Source organism: Micromesistius poutassou, assembly GCF_964030765.1.
Source record: "Micromesistius poutassou genome assembly, chromosome: 16".
In the NCBI taxonomy this organism is placed as follows: Eukaryota; Metazoa; Chordata; class Actinopteri; order Gadiformes; family Gadidae; genus Micromesistius; species Micromesistius poutassou.
In genome coordinates this window covers 9,942,459-9,963,481 of record NC_140286.1, presented here as the reverse complement: position 1 = coordinate 9,963,481, position 21,023 = coordinate 9,942,459, and the positions used below count along the sequence as shown (strand labels likewise).

Below are 21,023 nucleotides of genomic sequence, written 5' to 3'. Positions count from 1 at the left end.
ATCAGATCTTTGTATCATGCTGCATGATAATTTTTCCAGCATAAAGGACACTTCTGCTTACATACACTATTGCAATTGAAGTTCCTGTCACAATAAGTCTATGTTGATTAAATGAAATATTGGAAGATTTGCTGCAGCCCAATAGGAGAGAATAGGTGTTTTTCAAAGTTGACACAGCCCGTGACCACCAGGGGGCACTGTAGCAACTATAATCAGTCATAAGGGAACGCATGACTATAAGGACTTCAGGGTTAACTTAAGTTATGTTAAGTGTAACACGCAGTGGAGAAAAGCAAACAGAAACTAACCAAGCAATGCATCTTCGTGTGTGCCCTATGTCTCTGTACAATTATCAGGAAAGAAGAGTTGTCCTGAACAATCGACACAATTGGTGCAATTGACTAAGCAAGATTTCGTTTATTGTCTAGTTTCTAAGTATAACTAATTATTTTCTGCTTACTATTTTTAATGTATTATTTTTTTCATTTAAATTAACTATTTGATCACAAATGAAATAATGTCAATATTTTATCTTTAAAGAACATTACACCTTTTGTATTTGTAATTACTAGCCATATAAAGAATACACAGTTAGACATTAACAGACACGTAGGCTACTTTCTGAAATCTTGAACTTGAAAAAGTACATCAATCTCTTGATTCTTTGTACAGCTATGCTAGAAAAAGCTTTACCGGCATGCCTACAATTCTAACTACTTAGTGTTTAGGCTTACAGCCACAGCATGATACAATATAACGTTTTTGCTCGTTGGGGCAGATCCTGTTCACCTTATGTAGGTGAACACAGATCAATAAATCAATATAGTAGGCTAATTTAAAGTAAAATAATGCATTTAAGGGTAAAAGGTGTAGATAAACCCATTTGATATGTTAATCACTAGAATTAGGCAACATTATTAATCTCCTTGTTGCACTATTCCACCACTTGAAATAACTGGCATTTTTGTATGGTAAGCTCCTTAGTCTACACAGCATTTGGGCCCAAATGGGTCACTGGCATGTTTTTGTGGGTCTCCACATGCCAGGAATACCAATACACTTAATGAGTCTTTCCCGCCTCTACACTGGTTGCTTCATGAGCACTTATGTCTTCAGTCGCTGCAGGAGAAAGGGCTGATAAACTCACATATTAACAAATTAATTATGCAAGGCATCAGTGCGATAAAGGAGACATACGGTTAGGGTTAACAGAGAACCACGTGTTTGTGAGAGACAAGTCATCTTTTATTTGTATTGTAAATGCGATCAAAGCCCAAGCTTGTCACCCATTGCGGTTATACTGCCCTCTGTTGGTGGTAGAGCATAATGCATGCCAGGCCACATTAAATAATGTTTTATTTTGGACAATGGCAAACAGAAAAATGTATGTTTCATCAAAAAATTCATCATAGACATAATGCTAAAAAATATATATAGCAGATGACTATAGCTTAGGGCAAAGGCTTGTAGCAGTTTGTAGTATAGTATATCTACACATATTAGCACATATTAATATAAAATTAATATGTATGAGTCACATATTAATATAAAATTAATATGTACGTTGCTTTTAGCTTTACATTTTTAGAATACCAGAAATCCATTTTCTCTCTTCAACTATACTCGTGCATTTGTGTATTTTGTACACAAATGCAAAATACATTGAAATGAAGGGCAGATGTAAAGCTGTGTGTCAAATTATATTCCATTTGGAGAAAAAAAGATAGAAAGACATAAACTTGACATCACCTCTCTCTGTCTCTCTCTTTCTCACTCTCTCGCTTCTTGCAAGCCTTGCTGGGTGGCTTGTGTGTGTGTGTGTGTGTGTGTGTGTGTGTGTGTGTGTGTGTGTGTGTGTGTGTGTGTGTGTGTGTGTGTGTGTGTGTGTGTGTGTGTGTGTGTGTGTGTGTGTGTGTGTGTGTTTACGTGATGTGCACACATGCACAGCCCTAGTATCCATGTGTGCTTATTTGATCTGTGGAGATGTGTGATGGAAACAAGGCCACGGCCACATTGCCAATTTTCTATACACTGAGAAAACATGTCTGCTGGAAAGTCAGAGCAAAGGAAACGCTCAGTGATTTGGGGAGGGCCAAGAAGCACATGACAACCAGCCCGACCCCTACACCTCCTCCTCTTCATCCCTTTCTCATGGCCATTTGCTCATTCTTTTTTCGACTGGCATCAGTACATTAGCTGCAGATCGAGGATTAGTCAGGTCAGTCACTTTCAACTGGATGAGATAAGGTTACAGGCACTCAAGAAAGAGTGTGTGTGTGTGTGTGTGTGTGTGTGTGTGTGTGTGTTTATGCTCAGCATACAGCCATTATTATTAAAGTGCACAACACATGGTACACATGTACACATGTACCTCAACCACGTCACAGTTGAGAAATAGAAGCTCCTCTGGGATTGGTTTATATAGTGCCCTACAGCTTGACTGAAGACCTCTGTAGATAAATAGTTATGGGTATGTAGTAATATTGTTTCATGACTGTTGATTCATCCTCCAACTATGAATGCAGCTCCCCTTCTTGATTGTCCTGCTCACTTGTACTCATGTGCGCAAATCGAGTTGTAATAGGAAGACTTTTGCCAAAAAAGAAACTGCCTGAGTGCAGAAGCATAGTTGGACATGGGTTCATGTGAGAGCGAGCCTGTGTGAGGGTTCTCCGCACGGAGCAGCCGAGGCCAATAGAAACACACCCACACACACACACACATACAAATATACAGGCCTAGGGAGAGAGACGCTGGTGTGCATGGGGAGCAAGGAGGAGCTGATGACACAAAGTGATGAGAAGGATACTGTGGGTTAGAGAGAGAGAGAGAGAGAGAGCGAGAGAGCGAGAGAGAGAGAGAGAGAGTGAGAGAGAAAGAGAAGCAGGGGGAGGGAATCAAGGGAAGGCCAGGGGAATGGGAGAAGACGGAAAGAGGGAGGGGGCATACCACCCACTAAGGCAATTGCCCAGTAGGTTATGGGGAGGTGGGAGGAGGGGGCCTCTCACAAGAAACAGTTGTGGCCTCCTCCCGGGGCCCTCACACCGAGCGGCCGGGGCCACCCAGTCAACCGGAGACAGAACCCCCCACCCCCCAACCAGCCAATCCTGAGCCTGTGGGTTGAGGGGGGGGGAGGGGTTACCACCCTGAGGCAACATTTGTTTATTTTTATCTGTGGCGATGGAGGGTGAGCAGAAGGGGAAGGGAGGGGCGGTGGTGGTGGTGGGTGAGATGGAGATTGTTTGTCACAAGCTGTTTATTAGGTCTTTGATTTGTCACGTGTCAAGAATTCCTTCGCTTGGCGACGCAGGTGTGTGTACACACACATAAAAGTATTGTGTATAAAGTGAAGGAGCATTGGCAGGCACCGGTAGGATGACTGCGGTTGTAGAGCCAGAGAGAGAGAGGCCTCCCACGCTGAGGCCCAGTTTCAGCTGCAGCCCGGGTCATCCTCCAGCTGTCTGTGCGTGCTGATGTCATGGCAGGGGTTTGGCTGCCTGGCGCTATGAGGGACAGGAGGTGCATGTGGATAAACAAACACATCCAGGTTTCCAGCGGTCCACACACGGTAAAAGGAGCTTTAAGAAGGTCTTTGTCCATAGGCCGTCATGGGAAGGCGTTGAAGGGCCGTGTAAAAATGTAGTGTTGGTACGCTCATCTTGAAAAGAAGTCCTGCAAAACGACTATACTATATACTATATAAGGATATTGTCTCGGCTGTTCTTTATTTTGGGCCGTGGGTATAACTGGCAAGGTCAGCTTGACTCGCTTCCAATAATTAAAAAAACTCTCAACTTCAAAAACTTCAAAAAAATTTCACAATTCAAAAATGAACGAAACTGTCATCTAAATTAAGGAAATTATACTGGGAAACGAATAAACCATTACACCGCCTCTTTCCCTTGACATTTAGTTTTCACCTGACGAAGGCGACCGATGTAATTAAGGCAACCTGGTCTCACAGGAATCTGTGAAATGAGTTGGTCTACGTCCCGTATAGTAGGCTAGCCTATATTTGTAATTTAACGTCTTTAATGGTAAGAGACCGCACGGGGATGGATAATAAGCATTTGTTTAAGATGAAATTACAATGCCACAATGACACCTTCAGATATGAGAGACCCCCATAGTTTTTTGACATTGCCTTTCGAACACTGATTTATACATTTGCAGGGCATGTAAAATAAGTGCGGTGTCGGAATGGGGGCATGTCGGACTGGCAGCATGTAACGATAACGGCTAACGTGTAACGGTGGTCCCGTTAAAATAATGTTAATCAACTCAAGCCTAACATTATCTACAATCGTTGTTCTGGAACCAAAGATAATACCGTTAGCATCTACAACTTATTGGTATTTGACATGTTCAATCTTTGCAACGGCATCAGCCGCCTTGAGACGACCAGTTCACACTGCTGCAACTTTTCCCCTGCGACGTTCCAAAACAGTCTTGTTGCAAGCAAGCAACCAACATTGCACAAGCAATTCACAAGGGATTCATTTTTTTTTAATTCATTTATTATCTCAGTGAAGGTGTAGCAAGTTATTGATTAAAGTTACATGAACACAGGCTGCTTCAACGTATACATTTGTTATTAGACTTTATAGAGATTATATTTCTTTATAGTCTTACTTTAGAAATAGAAACATAACAAACATTTCTTGTTTTCTTTAAAACAATTTCTTCTAGAGGAAGAACCTTAATTTTATTTCCCATTTCAAAAATACAACAAACATCCATAAAAACATTAGTGTGAACAAACAAAGACAAGAAAAGACAAAAATATACATAAAAACAACATTAGTGTGAAGACAAAGACAAGAAAAGTGCTTTCTTCATCAGCGACGGGCTGCCAGGCCCTCCTGGTTCACTGCGGCCTGATATGCCAGCACGGTGCCTGTAGCAAGTACCAGGGACAACCAGGTTCAGTCAGATATGGCCTCCAGGGTCAAATCACACAGAAAAAACGAAATGGACCCAAAATAAATCTTTAGATAATCTAGCCATTATTAGGTAGAATAAGCATGTCTAGTCAGTCAAGTTCTGATCTTGTTGTGTCATGTTCAGGGCTAAAATTGGACTTGGTAGCAATGGTACATCATAAATGATATGTCCAACTACAGTATATGTTGATATCTTTAACACACTTTCTTTAATCATATTGTGGTGTATTGAACGTTTGACAGTGTTCATTTGTAATGTTGCATTTATTGTGTGTGTAGCTCGATAACCAACATTTTTCTCATTGGATGAAGCCTGCATGCACTATACTACAGTTTGGGTATGAATGGTAATAAATTATAAATAAAGTATAAATTCACTACAGTGTAGAAAAATTATTTTACTACAGCAGGACCCTGGAGGGGCTCTGTATTATCACAAAAAGTGCTTGCATTTCATTTTAACATGTCTCATGTAATGCACTGATTAATGTGCTGACAAAGAAATACTATTACCGATTAATTATCTGAACAAGGCTTAAAAATTGGATTGAAACATTTGTACAAACCCATCAATTTTCTGACACAATCCACCAGATCGGGAAGACTAGCATCACCGGTTTCCAGATCATTGTTAACATCAATGACACTCTGCAAACAAACAACAATCAAAATATGTAAAATGCAAGAGCATCAAAATGGTTTGGTATAAAAACAAAAGAAAAACAATGAAATACAAAAATATGCTCATCACCTGAAGTTCCTCATCAAACTCGTCCTTCAGTGCAGTCGCCTCAGAGATGACCTCGTCCACACTGGAAGCTGCAGAGGAGTCCTTTAGCAGAACATTGAGTAAACGTTCAGAACACACACACACACACACACACACACACACACACACACACACACACACACACACACACACACACACACACACACACACACACACACACACACACACACACACACACACACACACACACACACACACACACACACACACACCAAGAGAAGAACAGGGGCCGACCTGATCTGCAGCGCTATTGTCAGAGTCTTGCTGCGCGGCTCCTGCACTCGCTTTGGAGGTACTGTTCAGCTCCTTGACTCTGCCGCAGGATGGGAAGACGCAGTTAACGGACTATACATTACACAACCAGACCATGCAAACCGACATTCTGAACACGGTTAATAGTTAGTTTTGTGTGTGTGTGTTACCTGTCTGCATAGCGTAGGGTGTTCAGTGTATAGTCACATGATGCCATGCTTGGAGAGACCATGGCAATCTAGAGAGAGGAAACCCAATGTTGGACTACAGAACAGATACTTTGACATTACACACCCTGCACCAGTTTCAGTCGACAAGTATATTAACAAACCCAGAGTTATTATCATGATCATTTTCAGTTGACGTCCAATTTTACATTAAAAGTATTTTATCACCTAGGGCTCTAGAATTGCGCTTAAAGTAATTTTGGATTCTGCAGTCTGACCATGTTAAAGGTTCAGAGTCTGGGCGGGAAAACTACAACTGAAGGGGCGGACACCTTGTTCTTCACGGTGTCAATGTGAAACACTGACACTTTTACAGTTTATTAGTGTTGGCCAAGTAGCTTTCAATAATCAGTATAGAACAATAACCATATGGAACTTCTGATTTGTGGTGATAAAATCTATGGATGTTGGAAGAAAACCAATTTACCATGCAAGTCTTGGACTTTTCTCCGATGAAGGAATCTCTGAGGACCCTGGTCAAAGTGCTCATCCTGAAGGGGACGTGATCTTTGTTCTTTCCCAGCGACCGAATACACTCCTTTAAATACAGAGTAGGACATTTATACACCAACTTCAAATACAGGCAACAGAATACATGGGATGTGTGTGTGTGTGTGAATAGAAATATTAGTCTGTATAAATATTCAAAAGAAAACCAATTGCAATGCAAAGTAACATCTATTCAGTGAATTTAGTATGAATATTACCTTTACAATACTCACTTAATGCAAAGCAAGTTTGACAAAGTAAAGAATCTCATTTATGAGATTGGAGGGCACTTTATGCCCTCCATTACCCACCATTGTTGCCTAGCATGGGAAGCTAGTAGGGCTGAACGATTTGGGGAAATAATCTAATTTTGATTACTTCGTCCAATATTGAGATTGCGATTGAGTACTCGATTTCTTTTTAATATTCCTCATGTTCTGTATTACGATGTCGGTTTGAATTTTACTTAATCGTTCGGCCCTACCAGCTGGCTAGGGAGCGGGTGTACCTTCAGCGCCAGCAGGCTGCAGTTGATCTCGGCTGTCTCGTTCAGTGTGTTGCGGTCGTTGCTGTTGACGTCCGTGCCACGCTCGTTGCCCGCCAGGTCGACCAGGGAGAACTTGCTGTAGAGTGAGGCGGCGCGGTCGTTGCGCCGCAGGGTGATCTGCAGGATGGCATGGGAGCGTGACGAGTTGGCGTTGGCCGAGGTCTGGCCGGACGTCCTGGGGATGGGGGTCACCGACGGAGAGAGAGATTTGAGAAGTGTTCTAGAGATAACGTTAAGACTATAGGGCGTACCAGCATTTAGCAGATGCGTATTGAGCAGAACATGCAATTCTTCATACCATACAGACATTTTTGGTCCACCAATTGTGCACCAAAAATGGTCCACAATTTGGACAATTTTTTGAGTCATGAGTATCCTGAATTTTTGCAGCGTCAGGTTGGCGCAAACTATTAAGACAAAAACGTCAATGCTCGCTTAGTGGAAGCAATTAATGGCAAGTCCTAATGACGATGCAATAGTATTTGCCTAATCTACAATTTTTTTTCATATTGAATATTCACAGAATCTCAATACTGTGTATTGTGAGGTTCCAGGGCAAAACAACCACACGATCTTACCTGCAAGCACTGCCCAGCTCAATCATCTTGATGACGTCTTCCGCCTCGGACACAAAGACCTCCTCCAGGCCCACCACCTGCATCTGCTGCCGCTCGTCCTCCAGCACGCGCAGCTTGGCCTTCTTGTTCAGCAGGTCGTACACCTGAACACCACAAAACAAAAACCTTAGCATGCTTCCCCTTCCACAGAAAACACACAGCTAGAGCTCACCCGTCGGTAGCGGCGACGCAGTCAACCCCTTACCTTGCTGTTGTAAATTTCAAAGAAGCTGACGTATGGGGAAAGATTGAGGTGGGAGTATTTTCTGTGGTTCAGCAGGGAGAACACCTCCTGGGCTGAAAGGGACAAGGCAGAGGGTGGACACGCCATTTGCATGTTTGCTAGTCACAGAGAAGGCTACAGCCTAGTTCTACTTTAAAAATGTCTGTCGTAAAAGTAATCAGATGCACTGTAACTATTAGCATACAACTCAGAAACGGATAAAAACCAAGATAATTCCCAGACTATGCTTAATAAACAGCAGGCTATTGCATCAGCCCAACTCCCAAAGACGATTAGGAACCATATTGATGATGTTGAGGTGACTACACCAGATATTCTACAGCTTGGTATTTAGCATCTAATTAGATGCAATTATTTAAATACAAGCATAAGAATGGCTTCATGGCCTACCTGCAAAGAAGTAAATGCCGGTGCTGCTGTTCTGGTGTTTCCCACGAAAGTCCCCTCCCATGGTCTGAAAGAAAATCATGAGGCAGGATCATTTGCTGGTGCTACCTCCACTCAATAGAAAACTTACGGTACGGTAACCTTTTGTGGTTCACGATCAAGACTTACGTGAGTTTTTCCACTTCCTGTCTGGCCGTAGGCGAAACATGTGGCCATGCTTCCTTCAAAAGCAGCATGCACCAGGGGTTTGGCTGTGAACCTGTAAGGAGACAGACCAGTGCTCATTCAGTATGCCTTCAGACACTCATTTTCCATTTTGGCTTTTTTATATGTAAAAGTATTACACAATTATTATGATTTAAATATTGGTAACACTCATGTTACCAAAAAAAAAAAAAAAAGGTAAAGACCACAAGATCACCTGTAGACTATCTCGTTGGTGGTGGTCTCGTCAAAGGAGTAGTCAAATTGGAAGGCCTGGTTCTCCAAGTATTTGGTGAGGTCCACCTTCTGCTTTGGCTCATGAACCAGCAGAGACCCGTTCCCAGGTATGGAGATCACGTCTATGTCCTTCCTGGTCTCCTCTGGTACAAAGAGTCAAAGTTGGTCAGCGGGTTTAACATGCTCATCATACAGGGAAGGAATCACGTTGACTTGATCGCATAGACAAGACAGGTTAGTAATGCCATCATACCTAGTCTGTTGAGCGGTCGCTTGCGCACGCAGACACAAATCCTATGGGTTTCCATCTGTAATAAAAGAGACAGGCATTCAGCACAGTACGATCGTTTTGTAGGATGAAAAATAAAAACGTAAGCAAACATTTTGAATAGAAGTCTGGCAGACTAATGATTCAGCTCATCTCCCGTTTCTAGGCAAACCGTACCATGTCAGTCAATGACAGGGGCACACATTCAAGAGTCTCCCTGAACTCCTGAACCATCTCGTAGAACTTCTGGTTGGGTCGGTTACCTTCTGCAAACTGTGAGGTAGGCAAAGAGCAATATTGGTTAAACTAAAAAGGTCCAGAAATATGGTTGGGAGAAGCAAAAAAATATATATTTAAAAAAAACATTTTACCTTTCCTCTTTTTCTCTGTATGACGGGAGGTTTGATTACAACAGACATCCTTTTGCTGGCCTTGTTCGTGTCCGGGGCGGCCATGGTCTTCCTCCTGCCTGCGTCGTACGCATGAGCAAACTTAGAAATTACAATTTGCAAAGGTTGTATAGCAAAGAATAGAGCGGTGGGACCCACATCACCATGGGGCACCGAAAGATGATCATTCTAACGTAGAAAACATTCAAACTATTATTTATTACATTTGCTTTCATCTTTGTTTTGTGACCGATCGACCGACAAACGGAAAACTTGAGTCCACAACGGCTCGCTGGCACCGTGGTCGTGACGAGCCGAGTGACGATGCTCACCTTCAGCCGTAGGTGGAGGGGCTCGGTTCTGCGGATCTCTGTTCTCACCAGCGGCATCTCTGCTCCGAGGCAGAGCCGGGGACGGCTGCTTGAACTCGTTCTTCCTGTTCAGGTTATTTGCCGTCACTAAGGAAGGAAGACGAGCCGCATCAAATTAAGGAAGGCCAACTATTAGACATAAACCGGCATGGAATTAACAATATGTGATCATGACTTTCACCATAGTCGCTTGAGAATTATGAATTGTAAATCATTGAAAACCCTATATGTGCAATGCAAGGAATTGGACCAATGCAAGCGCAATGCTTTGAAATTACTTAATTGAATGACCTAAATCACACACGATACTTTAGCATGTATAATGTATCTTAAAAGTAAAGAGAAATTTCAACCCAGAAGAAGGCTGTATGAACGTGAAGATCATTCACCATTCTAACCTAAATATTCCCTCTTATAAGAATATGCACAACATGAGAACTTACCAGAGGATTTGACCGATGCAAGGACCTCCATAGACTGTGATGGAGCAGGAGCACAGGCAGCAAACTGGTATAATTCAGTAGGCTTGATAGTCTTCCTAGCAACTGAAATGAAAAAACATGGCTTGGTTTACTATGATTTTAAACTGGTTTAAAAACAAAGGAAAAATCTATGATGCATGCAGTTTGCCGGTACGGATTTTCAGATTTCCCCAGTGAACCCATACACTGGTCAGAAAAGCATTATGTGTGGGTGGCACCAACAACAAGTGATGAGGAAAGATGGTGTCCGTCTTTAAGACTTCGACGAGAGCAAAAATAAAAGCAGAACCCCGCCATGATTAAACAGCATTATCCTCTTCTCAACCTACTTTGAGCCAAAAGAGCATGAGGACTTGTAAGACGTATGATATGCCGACCGCAATACACATTCATTCAAAATAACATTTTGAATGTTTTTTTACTATATCTATCCATCTTAATGGACACTGTATAGAATAGAGGAAAGGGCTATAGGCTGCTACAATTTCATATGGTTTCTCTCCAACAGAATCATGTCAAGGTAGAATCATTGGTTAGTGAGAAAATGATAGAACCCCAGAGTATTATCAGGGTAAACACTGATTAGATGAGGAATAAGAGTGATACCAGCCAAGATGGAATTGTGTAGAAGAGCAGAACAAAGATTGGGGATTGTGCAAAAGGCTTGAGTAGCAAGATTAGTTTGGGTTAAACAATGATGTACACCACGCAAACCTTTCTCTGCGGCCTCCTCATGCCGAGAGGCTGACGGAGTAGTGGCTTTATTGGGGAAAGAAAACCATTCAGTTGGAGCTATTGAGCACAAGCCACACTTTATTTTTCTTCCGTCTTTAAACAGGACAGTGTATAGGGTGCTACATTTAACTGACTACCATTGAACCCACTAGTCAACACAATTCTGCATTAGAATGCCAACCAATATAATATCAAAACAGGTATAGAGGACATATACCCAATAACGGCATTTGGTATTGAGTTGGATATATGCACAGTACTCACAGTACGGTGGCAGACAAAAAAAAAAAACATCCAGCAAATGTCATTGTGAATCTGTAAATAAGCATCCTTCCAAAGTAAATGGCCAGGGACTTAATAACAGCGCTGTACTTACAGGAGGAAGGTGCAGGGATCCTGGAGGAGCGCAGCCGACCACCATAAGTCTAGAAAATAATAAATTCGAAAATTAGCGTTGGGACACATTAATATACTTTTATTTTAATGACTAAATACGTTTAGTGTAAATGTAGTCCTTACTCTTAATGCACTCACACCCATATTCAAAACATAATTAGGCGAGTGCTGCATGGGGCGCTAACTATTGTTATTCTTGGGCTTTATCATTATCATCAACAGTATTATTTGAATTAATAGACTTCATAATTACATAGGGCCAGGCAATTTCATCATTGCATTAAAAGTCATTTGTATTTAACCAAAACTAAACCAGGTCCTTATCAAGTACAGTAATATGTGGTAAATGATATTAACCTTGTCTGGTGCTGTAGTTGGGAGGACCTCGGTTTCGGCAGCAGCAGCAGCATTGATTTGATCCTGCAGTTCTGGGTTGAGGGGGTGTAGTTCGTTCAAGGCAATCTACATAGAAAAAACAATTCATTTTAGACATGACGTCGATACTAACAGTGTCCAGACCTCGACTCATTTAGTATTCAGTAGACAGTAAATAAGGAAAAATGTTTTTCCTGTAAACAAATCAAATAATTTAAGATGCCTTGGTCAATAATAACCCTGTCAAGCCTGTCAATAGCTTTCCATGCTCATGCGTCACATAGCCCGATAGTGTCACCCGTCCACTTACCTCCTTTGAGAGCAATTTGTCGTCTTTTTCTTGCCACTCTACGATGACCGAGGACCTAAATGGGTCAAAGGCTTTCACCGTGGCTCCATGGATTCGGCCTGTAAACATTGAAATATTAGGCATATTCAGGTATATTAGAGCTACGGGCCAATCATTGGAGTTAACGATGTTCCTTAGCAGCAATAAACGTAAACGTACCGTTACTCCGACTGATTTGTATGGTAACCCCAACAAGACATTTTGAAAGAATCGCGTCCATTTCGACTACGTATGGATAAGAGATTTCGACAGATTTCCCAAACACTGCTCACTCTTTCAAAAATAAAAACTGCACCGCCAAAGGTTTAAATGTGTGTTGCTTCCGGTAATGCGAGTCTTTGATTGGATGAATCCTCCTACTCGTCGTTGTTTTTCACTCTCATATTTTGTGTGTCGCCATCTACTGGATGGTGAAGTTACATTATTGAAACTATCAACCAATACACAATGTTCAGAACTATATTTGGTTGAAATTATGAATATATATATATATATATATATATATATATATAGTAATATAAAATGTCGTATATTACAGGTAGGCTATTATCTATAATGATTTATTATGGATAATAATAAATATTATTGTTATTATTATCATCATCCTCATTATTATTATTATTATTATTAGTAGTAGGAGTAGTATTATCATCATTACATATTATAAGCAGAATAACTATTGATATCAGAGCTCGGTGGCAAGGTACAAATTGGCATAAGCATGTTAATTCCGGGTGTAAATTAAATCATTGAGGCAATCCCCCTTGGAAGATTGCTTGTATAGTGTATAGTTGTATAGTGTTTGTAGTGTTAGTGTGTTTATAGTGTTAGTTAGTGTTTGTATAGTTTGTATAGTGTTTACCAGTTTTGATCTGTTGCTGACTGCTGTGGGATATGGGCTTTAGGGGAGTTGACAGTATGTTTACATGCACAGCTTAATCCGATTAAAGCCAGAGTTCGACAATGCAACGTTGAATTCATTAAAGGGAGGTGTATCTTTAAATGACTGTTAGTATAACATACATTTGCATCATAGTTTTTGAATACCTTCAATCGATCAACTTAACCTATATAATACATCATGCATGTACTGCTACTCCCAAACAGCAGGGGGCCGTATTTTGTGCTCCTCGTTATACGTCTCAGCTGGCGCTACAGCATACGAGAGAGAGAGAGAGAGAGCGAGAGAGAGAGCGAGAGAGAGAGAGAGGGAGACAGAGCAAGAGAGTCAGGTCGGTGACCAAGCTCGTCGAGACAGAATGGCGAGTAGTAGGTGGCTTCGGTTTTCCCTCCTCTTCCTGGGGGTTTTCTCCCTCTACTGTGCAGCGTCGGCTGACAACAGCGGCGTGAAAAAGATGAAGATGCAATTTGCCACAGGACCTCTTCTTAAATTTCAAATCTGGTAAGAAAGAAGAAAATAACGGAGGGGGGGGGGGGAAATAGCAGCTATGCTCAGAGCTGTGCTAAGTGGATCAGAGTGGTATAGGCCGGAAATGAACTACTCTACACTATCTTAATTTTGACACCTTTAGAAGCTGCTTATCATTTATTATTTATACTATACGTTTTATCGCAAGCATGTAAATGTGGATACCCTATTCGTATATAACAGCATGTACCCTAACTCTGGTTTTAAAGAGAATCGTGTTGTAACATGGCCCCGTTTCCGCCGACTACGACCAGATTAATGCAATGATTGACTTCTCCATGCTGAGCCCATTCAGACCAATGGCTGACCAACAGCGCTACAACTCTGCGTCGACATTAGACCTTAGAGAGACACACATAAGACATTACATTACACAAAAAAATGAAATATCTAAATTATGCTATTTCACCATTGTTTTCGGTTTATTCTTTTTCTGCCAAATAGTGTCAATCAACTATTTGGTGTGTGTGTGTGTGTGTGTGTGTGTGTGTGTGTGTGTGTGTGTGTGTGTGTGTGTGTGTGTGTGTGTGTGTGTGTGTGTGTGTGTGTGTGTGTGTGTGTGTGTGTGTGTGTGGGGGGGTGGTGGTGGGGGGGGGGGGGTGGTGCTGAAAAGTCTCCAAAGACATTGGAGAGTGGAAGTGCCCTGTTCCAAATGAGACTTCACCCTGCATTGGTCATCCTCCTGAACCACTTGCTTACTAACCTGTGGTTCTGTTCCAACAGTATTTCCTGAGGGTATAAGCGGGTGTTTGAGGAATACATGCAGGCCTTGAACCAGCGGTATCCGGACATCCGCATTGAGGGAGAGAACTACCTTCCAATGCCCCTCTATCGGTAAGACAGACGCCCCATCAAGCGAAAATCTCAAAAATATCCTCCACAATTCTGAGAATCGATCTCCTGTATACCTCTGATGTACTCCACACTAGAGGATTTGGGCTTTTCAATAAGTATGATTTTTGTCATTCAAAAAATTCTAAATTAGTTTACAACACAAACAGCCATTTTACAAAGTTGGATGAGTTACTAAAAATGTTCGATTTTAAACTAGACGTGGGCCTATTAATGCAGTAAATGTGCAGGGCTCAGACAGCATGTGTACGAGCTGTATGATCTCTCGGGCAAAATATGTATCTTGGGTTTTAACACACAGGAAGACTAGGGGCAAAAATGTTTTTCCTCTAGAATATATTATTTAATTAGTCAGGTCATGGTCAGTCATGGTCAAAACAGGAACATCAAACATCTTTCTAGTCACTAAACGTTAGGGTTGTATATTGCATAATAATATTGCAATAATATGTTGATACATGCAACAATACATTCATCACTTCATCTCTTCTATATTTAGAGGTGTCATTCTGGTGCTCAGGTCCTCATCAAATGAACTGCTAATAAACCCACCAGGGAATAGCTATAATGCAACAGGACCCTTCGTGGTAACACAGGATGGAGAGTGTTCTCTGTACCCAGTCGCTGTTGTAAACAGGTTTTTCAACCCAGTTTGCTATGATTTAACGTAAAGGGAGCCCAGACACCTACTTAAGAATGCTGAAATTAGATTTGTCTTCTGGTGTAAGTTAATGAGCTACAGCCCCCTGTTTTAACTAATTACCTTGTGGTCTTAATTTGACGAAAACTTTAACGGAAATAAATGGGATATGAGCAACACCACATGCAATTTCTACAGGATTTCGAATTGTCTCTCACTAACTAACACATTTGAAACCAAAGTGTGATTGTAGCTCTTGACAACAACAGGGTGTAATGCTCATGGGAGATGCAGTCTTTCTCATGAGACCTGCTTCCTATTTTAAGAAATGCTACAGCTTTCCTACTCGCTTTGGAGTAGACAATATTATACAATAATTGCCACTTGCATTTAGCTGTGGCAGTACCATCAGACATGTGTTGAAATGATTTTAGTTGTGCTGTGCATTATGACATAAGAAGCTGTGAAGGTAGTTCTATGACCTGTTACAAAATCTACAAACTGATCTGGCTTACAGTGCTGCCATCCATTCGGTAATGTAATGATACAGCCACTGTGCCTTTCAAACCAACCATATGATTTCAGCATTACTGAGTTCCAGGTGGGTGCAAATTATTATGGAGTGAAAAATGTCTGTCTAACCAAAACAAACACCTGTCATTCTTTAACTTTAGGTTGTGAGAGAACTGAACTAATGTATAACGCCAGAGCTATACAAATGTTTGTCCTCATTTAGTTTAGATGCACCAAGAAAGCTTAATTAACTGATTAGGAGGGGGATCATTTCACTGAATTGTTTTCATATTGCATACTAAATATGTCGTCTGTCTCATTGTATTCCCCTCAGACACATTGCAACATTCCTGTCCACATTTAAGCTTGTGGTGATTGGGCTTATTATAATCGGCAAAGACCCATTCGCTCTCTTGGGTATGCAAGCCCCCGGCGTCTGGACTTGGGGACAGGAGAATAAGGTAGGAATCAGGCTCACCTGGAGGTAGGGCTGCTTGATTATGGAAAAAATCATAATCACGATTATTTTGGTCTATATTGAAAAAACGATTATTTTTGAGTTTGAAAATATGATGCATTTATTCATAATTTCTCTCCAAAAAAACACTTTGTAAATGAGAACTGAAATTTCCCCTTTAAAAAATACACAAAATGGTCAAATAGAAAATAATGTCCAGATATGTATCCAGCTGTTCTGCAATTACTGCAAATTCTGCAATTTATATAAAGAAAGAAATGAAAAAAAAATTTTGTTTCAACTCGATTATATTAGTTTGGTGAGTGTTTCAGGCTAAAATCAAAAATCGTGACCAAAATTCGATTAATCGCCCAGCCCTACCTGGAGGTCTACATGGCATCATTGTCTGTGCTCATCTCAATGAGATGGCAGTAGATGAGTAGTTGAAATATTGTACAAAGTGAATTGATTGTGCATACTCCATGTTTCTGACTATGCATGTGCCTCCGGTCCACCCAACAGGTTTATGGGCATTATGTTTGCTGCATGTGTGCTCATAGTAAACATACTACATACTGTGCTGAATATTTGTGCGTACACACGTCACGCACACACATTGAATGCATCCTTGGTATAATGGATTTAATTATGAAGCTATTTTCTACTTGTGTTGTTTGTTTTGAAAGGACATTATAAGGGTCAATGGCAGACTTGCAATCAGTGGATCTGTACCTTTTTTTTGTCAATTGTGTTTCAGATATATGCCTGCATGATGGTGTTTTTCTTCAGCAATATGATTGAAAACCAGATGATGTCGACGGGAGCCTTTGAAATCACGTTGAACGGTGAGCCTCTCTTTGTTGGTACAGCGTTTCTTAACTTTTCTTTTTTTCTTTGCTTTTTTACTGAAAAATGGATCAATGCTTCGTTTTTGTCAGCAAACCATTTATTCTATGTGGTAAAAGAAAAAGTATTTTATTCATTATGGGGTAAATGTTCAGTAACTCACGACTACCAGCCTTCCTGGGCGAGGTCCACGTTGGGAAACCAGGGTGTTTTTTACCTCCTGCTTATAAGTCCATCGAACCATATTATTACTAAAACTGAAACTACGGACCCTTCAATAGCATTTTTATTCATAATTATTCTTATTTCTAACACAATATAGCAAAAATCAAAAATAAAGCACATGGGGCTGCATATGTCCCTCCCGCCTAAAAATAATGGATTAAGAAGCCCCTTAACCGTATGAAAGCAACACCAACGATTGTCCAACTAATGACAATTTGGTCGAACAAGTGCATATCGACCAGCCAACGGACCAGAACTTGACAGCCCTAATTATTTAGAAGTTGGTAGTCTTTTTAAAGTCTGTTTTGGATCCCCACAGACGTGCCGGTGTGGTCTAAGCTGGAGTCCGGTCACCTGCCCTCCATGCAACAGCTGGTGCAGATCCTGGAGAATGAGATGAAGATGAACGTGCACATGGACACACTGTCGCCGCACCGCTCCTAGCCACGCCCCTCAGCGGCCAGAGCCACGGACCCCTCCATGCAAGTGTATACACACAAGCACGTGTGGCCACCATGCCTTCAGAGTGTTTTTTTTCCCCGTTTTGATTGTGCATTTTAACTTGAATATGTGACTTATTTGAACTAAAGTCCAACATTTGCCTCCTCCAGGTTCGAGGTGGGTTTCTCGTCGGGCTGTGAAGTGTTGGTTTATGAAGGTCTGCGCTGAAGGCAGGAATACTGCAAGCACAGACTGGATGTCCCCCATCACTCCTCACTACGCCCCTAAGAGACGCCTTGCCCCTGACGCCAGAGTGGTATCCGTGGCAACCACGCCACTAACCCCCCTCCCCTCCCCTGTCATCATGTTGTACTATTAATATTACTGCAGAGTTCATCTTACGGCACAATAAACCACCGATTTGGCGCCTAGAGCATCCCATGGAAATCCGTGGTTGAGCAAGTTAATTTAACAAAAATTCTAACTGTCAAATGAATGAACCATGTGTCGTCATTTGTACCTTATTTTTTTTTTAACTTGTAATTTAATTTTTTTCTAAATTAAACTAGGTTCTTACAGGAAAGACATCTCCAATTCAAACTAATTATGACACAATTAACATTGGAAATTGTTTTCTTGTTTTGATCTGTGAATTCTGTTTTATATATTTGCATAACTCTTAAGATGTTGACAATAAAATATATAGTAATTTATGGTTGAGTTGCCTTTTTATTTTAGTAAGTAACATATTTGACTCATTTTACCTGGCTCTTGTTGGCGTATGGCATGTTGAACTTGTTCTAAAGATATGCTGATTATGGGTGTTTGCTCATTATGAATTACCCCACTTCATACTAACAGAACGGAACCCTCACTTCATCCTCTCCCAAGGCAGGCTAAACTAATCTTGCTTTTTGCAATATTACAGCCAAAGCTTTGAGCAAGTTTGACTTTTTTAGCAGTATCTTAAAGACCACTTGGTCCTAATCAGGTAATGGGTTAGGAGGGGAGTATGAGTAAACACAATAAGGATGCTTTGTAGAGGCTTCTTTGTCTTATTAGACAAAGGATTATCGTTGAGTCATGTAAAACTAAAACGCACTGGATCGTGTTGCTGGTCAATTCTCCCCCGGGAGTAGTTTTTAATTATAAATACAATGTCAAAAATGTATCTAAATGTTATTCAATATACTGCATAGGAAATGTAAAAAGTAATAGAGAACACATAACTTAGCAGTAATTTTAGGTTTTTTTTTTGTAATAAATGGTAGAAATTAAAAGTGACATGTTTCAATGTGCTAATTATATAAAAGGGAATGACGAATACAATCATAATCAACACCCTAAATCATTCCCCTTAGTGTCGTGAAGCCGACCTTTTTTGATAGCATACATTCCTACTTCACAAGTAGCCCTGAAGGCACCTGTGGATGAAGGCCTTATCGCTGACCCCTATCTCTACAGCGTTACTGGCGTCCAGCAGCTTTGTGATGAGGCTGAAGTGATGGCGCAGACCCAGTTGGGCTTTGAAAGGCTTGTGTCTGGAAAGCCTTCTCAAGCAATAACGGAGACCTTCCATGGCCAGATAGACTCCCATCCTCCCGGCCAGCAGAAACAGCTCCTCTGAGCGGATGGACGGATTGTGACATATGTTCGTACAATCCACCTGACACTAAAAACGTAGAGAGTAATGAATGTGAATGTAAGTTACTTAAACAACTGATTATAAAGGCTACTAACGACTGATAAAGGTTAAAGGTGCTGTCGGTAAGATTCAAGTGTTAGGTAGAGTGCAGAAATGCGCAAGATATAACTAATAACTAATATCTCTTCAAACTTTTCTACAGCACATTCAATGTTAAATGCTGTATACAGTAAATACGTTAAAAAAAAAAGTAGATACCTGTACACAGCAGATGCCAACACTGAACCTTGCCTGTTGACCGCAGCACAAGAACGAGACAAATACTTGGTCTCTGCCAAGTACGCGAACCCCGATATTCTTGTTGAGCGACAGGAAGAGTGGCCGCAGAGGGGTGGGGCTTCCGAGGCCAAGGCTACCCCAACTCCACCTTTGAACTCTGGCTCCCGATTGGTCCAAGCGCTGACCTCCGGATTGACCTAGGCTTAGCCTGGTGACATGTTGTTTAAAGGCACACACACACACACACACACACACACACACACACACACACACACACGCACAGAGAGCTCTTATTACCCCTCTAGTTCTCTGTAGCCATAGATCATAAGATGGTAATAACAATAAGGACCACGCCCTCATACCAGATGCTTCCATTGCTGTGATAACACGTTGCCCGGCCATCAGACTGGAACATAGCTCTCATTGGTTGCTCAGGGACATCGTTGTCGTCATACACAATGCAGACCCTCCCATTTGCTTCAGTGACCACAACCACCAGGGCCACACAGCCAGAGGGGTAACTGTTTGGCTATAAGGATTGTTATGCCCTCAGAAAATGACATTATTTGAATCCCTTTTTCTACTGTATATTTAATTAGCCTTGAATATACTTAAATACTACTATAAATATATACATATGAAGGCAATGTGTATACCTCCCTTACAAAAGGATACAGGACCTGCAAGGATCCATCTGGAAACACAGTGAGACATTTCATCCCACTGGAGTAATTTCTTTGTTGAAATCCAGCTGCAGGCTGCATATGTAAATTAGAGAAGAGCAACAATTGTATGAAGGTATTATTGTAGCAAAAGTCTTTAGCGTGTGTACACTTAAGTCACAAATGAGTAAATTTGAAGTCGAAAATATTTTTTCTGTCATTGTAAACACAAAATAGGGGCTACGAGTTCACAAGTCCTTTGTTACAGGTGCACAAATCCTATCCTGTGCATCACAACTTTAAAGAGTCATGCACTTGACACTTTTGCTACAATCATTGCAGCGCAGTTGGTGCAAAACACATTCGCACACCCATGTTTCATAATCTGAGACCATGCACAAAATTTGTGCATTCGTAAACCCAAATGTGAACTAATCCATCAGAAGTTGCACATCTGTGAAATATTTCCTCACAAATTCTCACAAAGAAATTATACTGATCGCTATGTTCAATGAGCATTTTAATGAGCGAGCACAAGTCCATCGATAGAACTGATCAAATCTGCTGCTAAGAATCTCAGCTGTTGTTTTTCTTGCGGATACTTTTGCAACACGTCTAGGTGGTACAAGTGTAGCAAAAGTGATTTGTATCCGTATGACGCAGAGCGTCCGTGGGCAGGACAAAATTGCAGCATAAACCAATGAAAGTCGCCGGCAGGGGGTGCATTTTTGA

General features: G+C 41.2%; 3 protein-coding genes across 4 annotated transcripts; 1 reads left to right on the top strand and 2 right to left on the bottom strand.

Moving 5' to 3' along the window:
• Window positions 1-4,510: 4,510 nt before the first annotated feature.
• Window positions 4,511-12,602, bottom strand: kif2c (kinesin family member 2C). 2 transcript variants are annotated; one of them, XM_084480511.1, is made up of 22 exons: window positions 12,462-12,602; window positions 12,264-12,361; window positions 11,936-12,040; window positions 11,559-11,607; window positions 11,162-11,206; window positions 10,409-10,510; window positions 9,927-10,052; window positions 9,577-9,674; window positions 9,383-9,478; window positions 9,191-9,245; window positions 8,918-9,080; window positions 8,665-8,755; window positions 8,500-8,563; window positions 8,071-8,162; window positions 7,827-7,969; window positions 7,210-7,423; window positions 6,640-6,750; window positions 6,156-6,223; window positions 5,968-6,046; window positions 5,695-5,775; window positions 5,510-5,591; window positions 4,511-4,897 (listed from the first exon to the last, which is right to left on the bottom strand). In XM_084480511.1, the coding sequence occupies exons 1-22, from the start codon at window positions 12,520-12,522 to the stop codon at window positions 4,839-4,841; spliced, it is 2,082 nt and encodes a 693-aa protein (XP_084336637.1). In that variant the 5' UTR covers window positions 12,523-12,602; the 3' UTR covers window positions 4,511-4,838. The 2 variants fall into 2 exon arrangements, with proteins under 2 accessions (XP_084336637.1, XP_084336638.1); XM_084480512.1 differs by lacking the exon at window positions 11,162-11,206.
• Window positions 12,603-13,507: 905 nt separating this feature from the next.
• selenot1a (selenoprotein T, 1a) lies at window positions 13,508-18,418 on the top strand. The gene is made up of 6 exons (XM_084480890.1): window positions 13,508-13,704; window positions 14,455-14,565; window positions 16,071-16,197; window positions 16,951-17,038; window positions 17,584-17,746; window positions 17,876-18,418. Exons 1-5 carry the CDS (start codon window positions 13,562-13,564, stop codon window positions 17,706-17,708), a joined length of 594 nt encoding a protein of 197 aa, XP_084337016.1. The 5' UTR covers window positions 13,508-13,561; the 3' UTR covers window positions 17,709-17,746; window positions 17,876-18,418.
• Window positions 18,419-19,107: 689 nt separating this feature from the next.
• On the bottom strand, window positions 19,108-20,366 carry LOC311361320 (glutamate-rich protein 6; the record flags this gene model as incomplete). The annotated part of the gene is made up of 4 exons (XM_084481490.1): window positions 20,305-20,366; window positions 19,992-20,150; window positions 19,609-19,837; window positions 19,108-19,377 (listed from the first exon to the last, which is right to left on the bottom strand). The coding sequence occupies exons 1-4, from the start codon at window positions 20,346-20,348 to the stop codon at window positions 19,108-19,110; spliced, it is 702 nt and encodes a 233-aa protein (XP_084337616.1). The 5' UTR covers window positions 20,349-20,366.
• Between the last annotated feature and the right edge of the window lie 657 nt (window positions 20,367-21,023).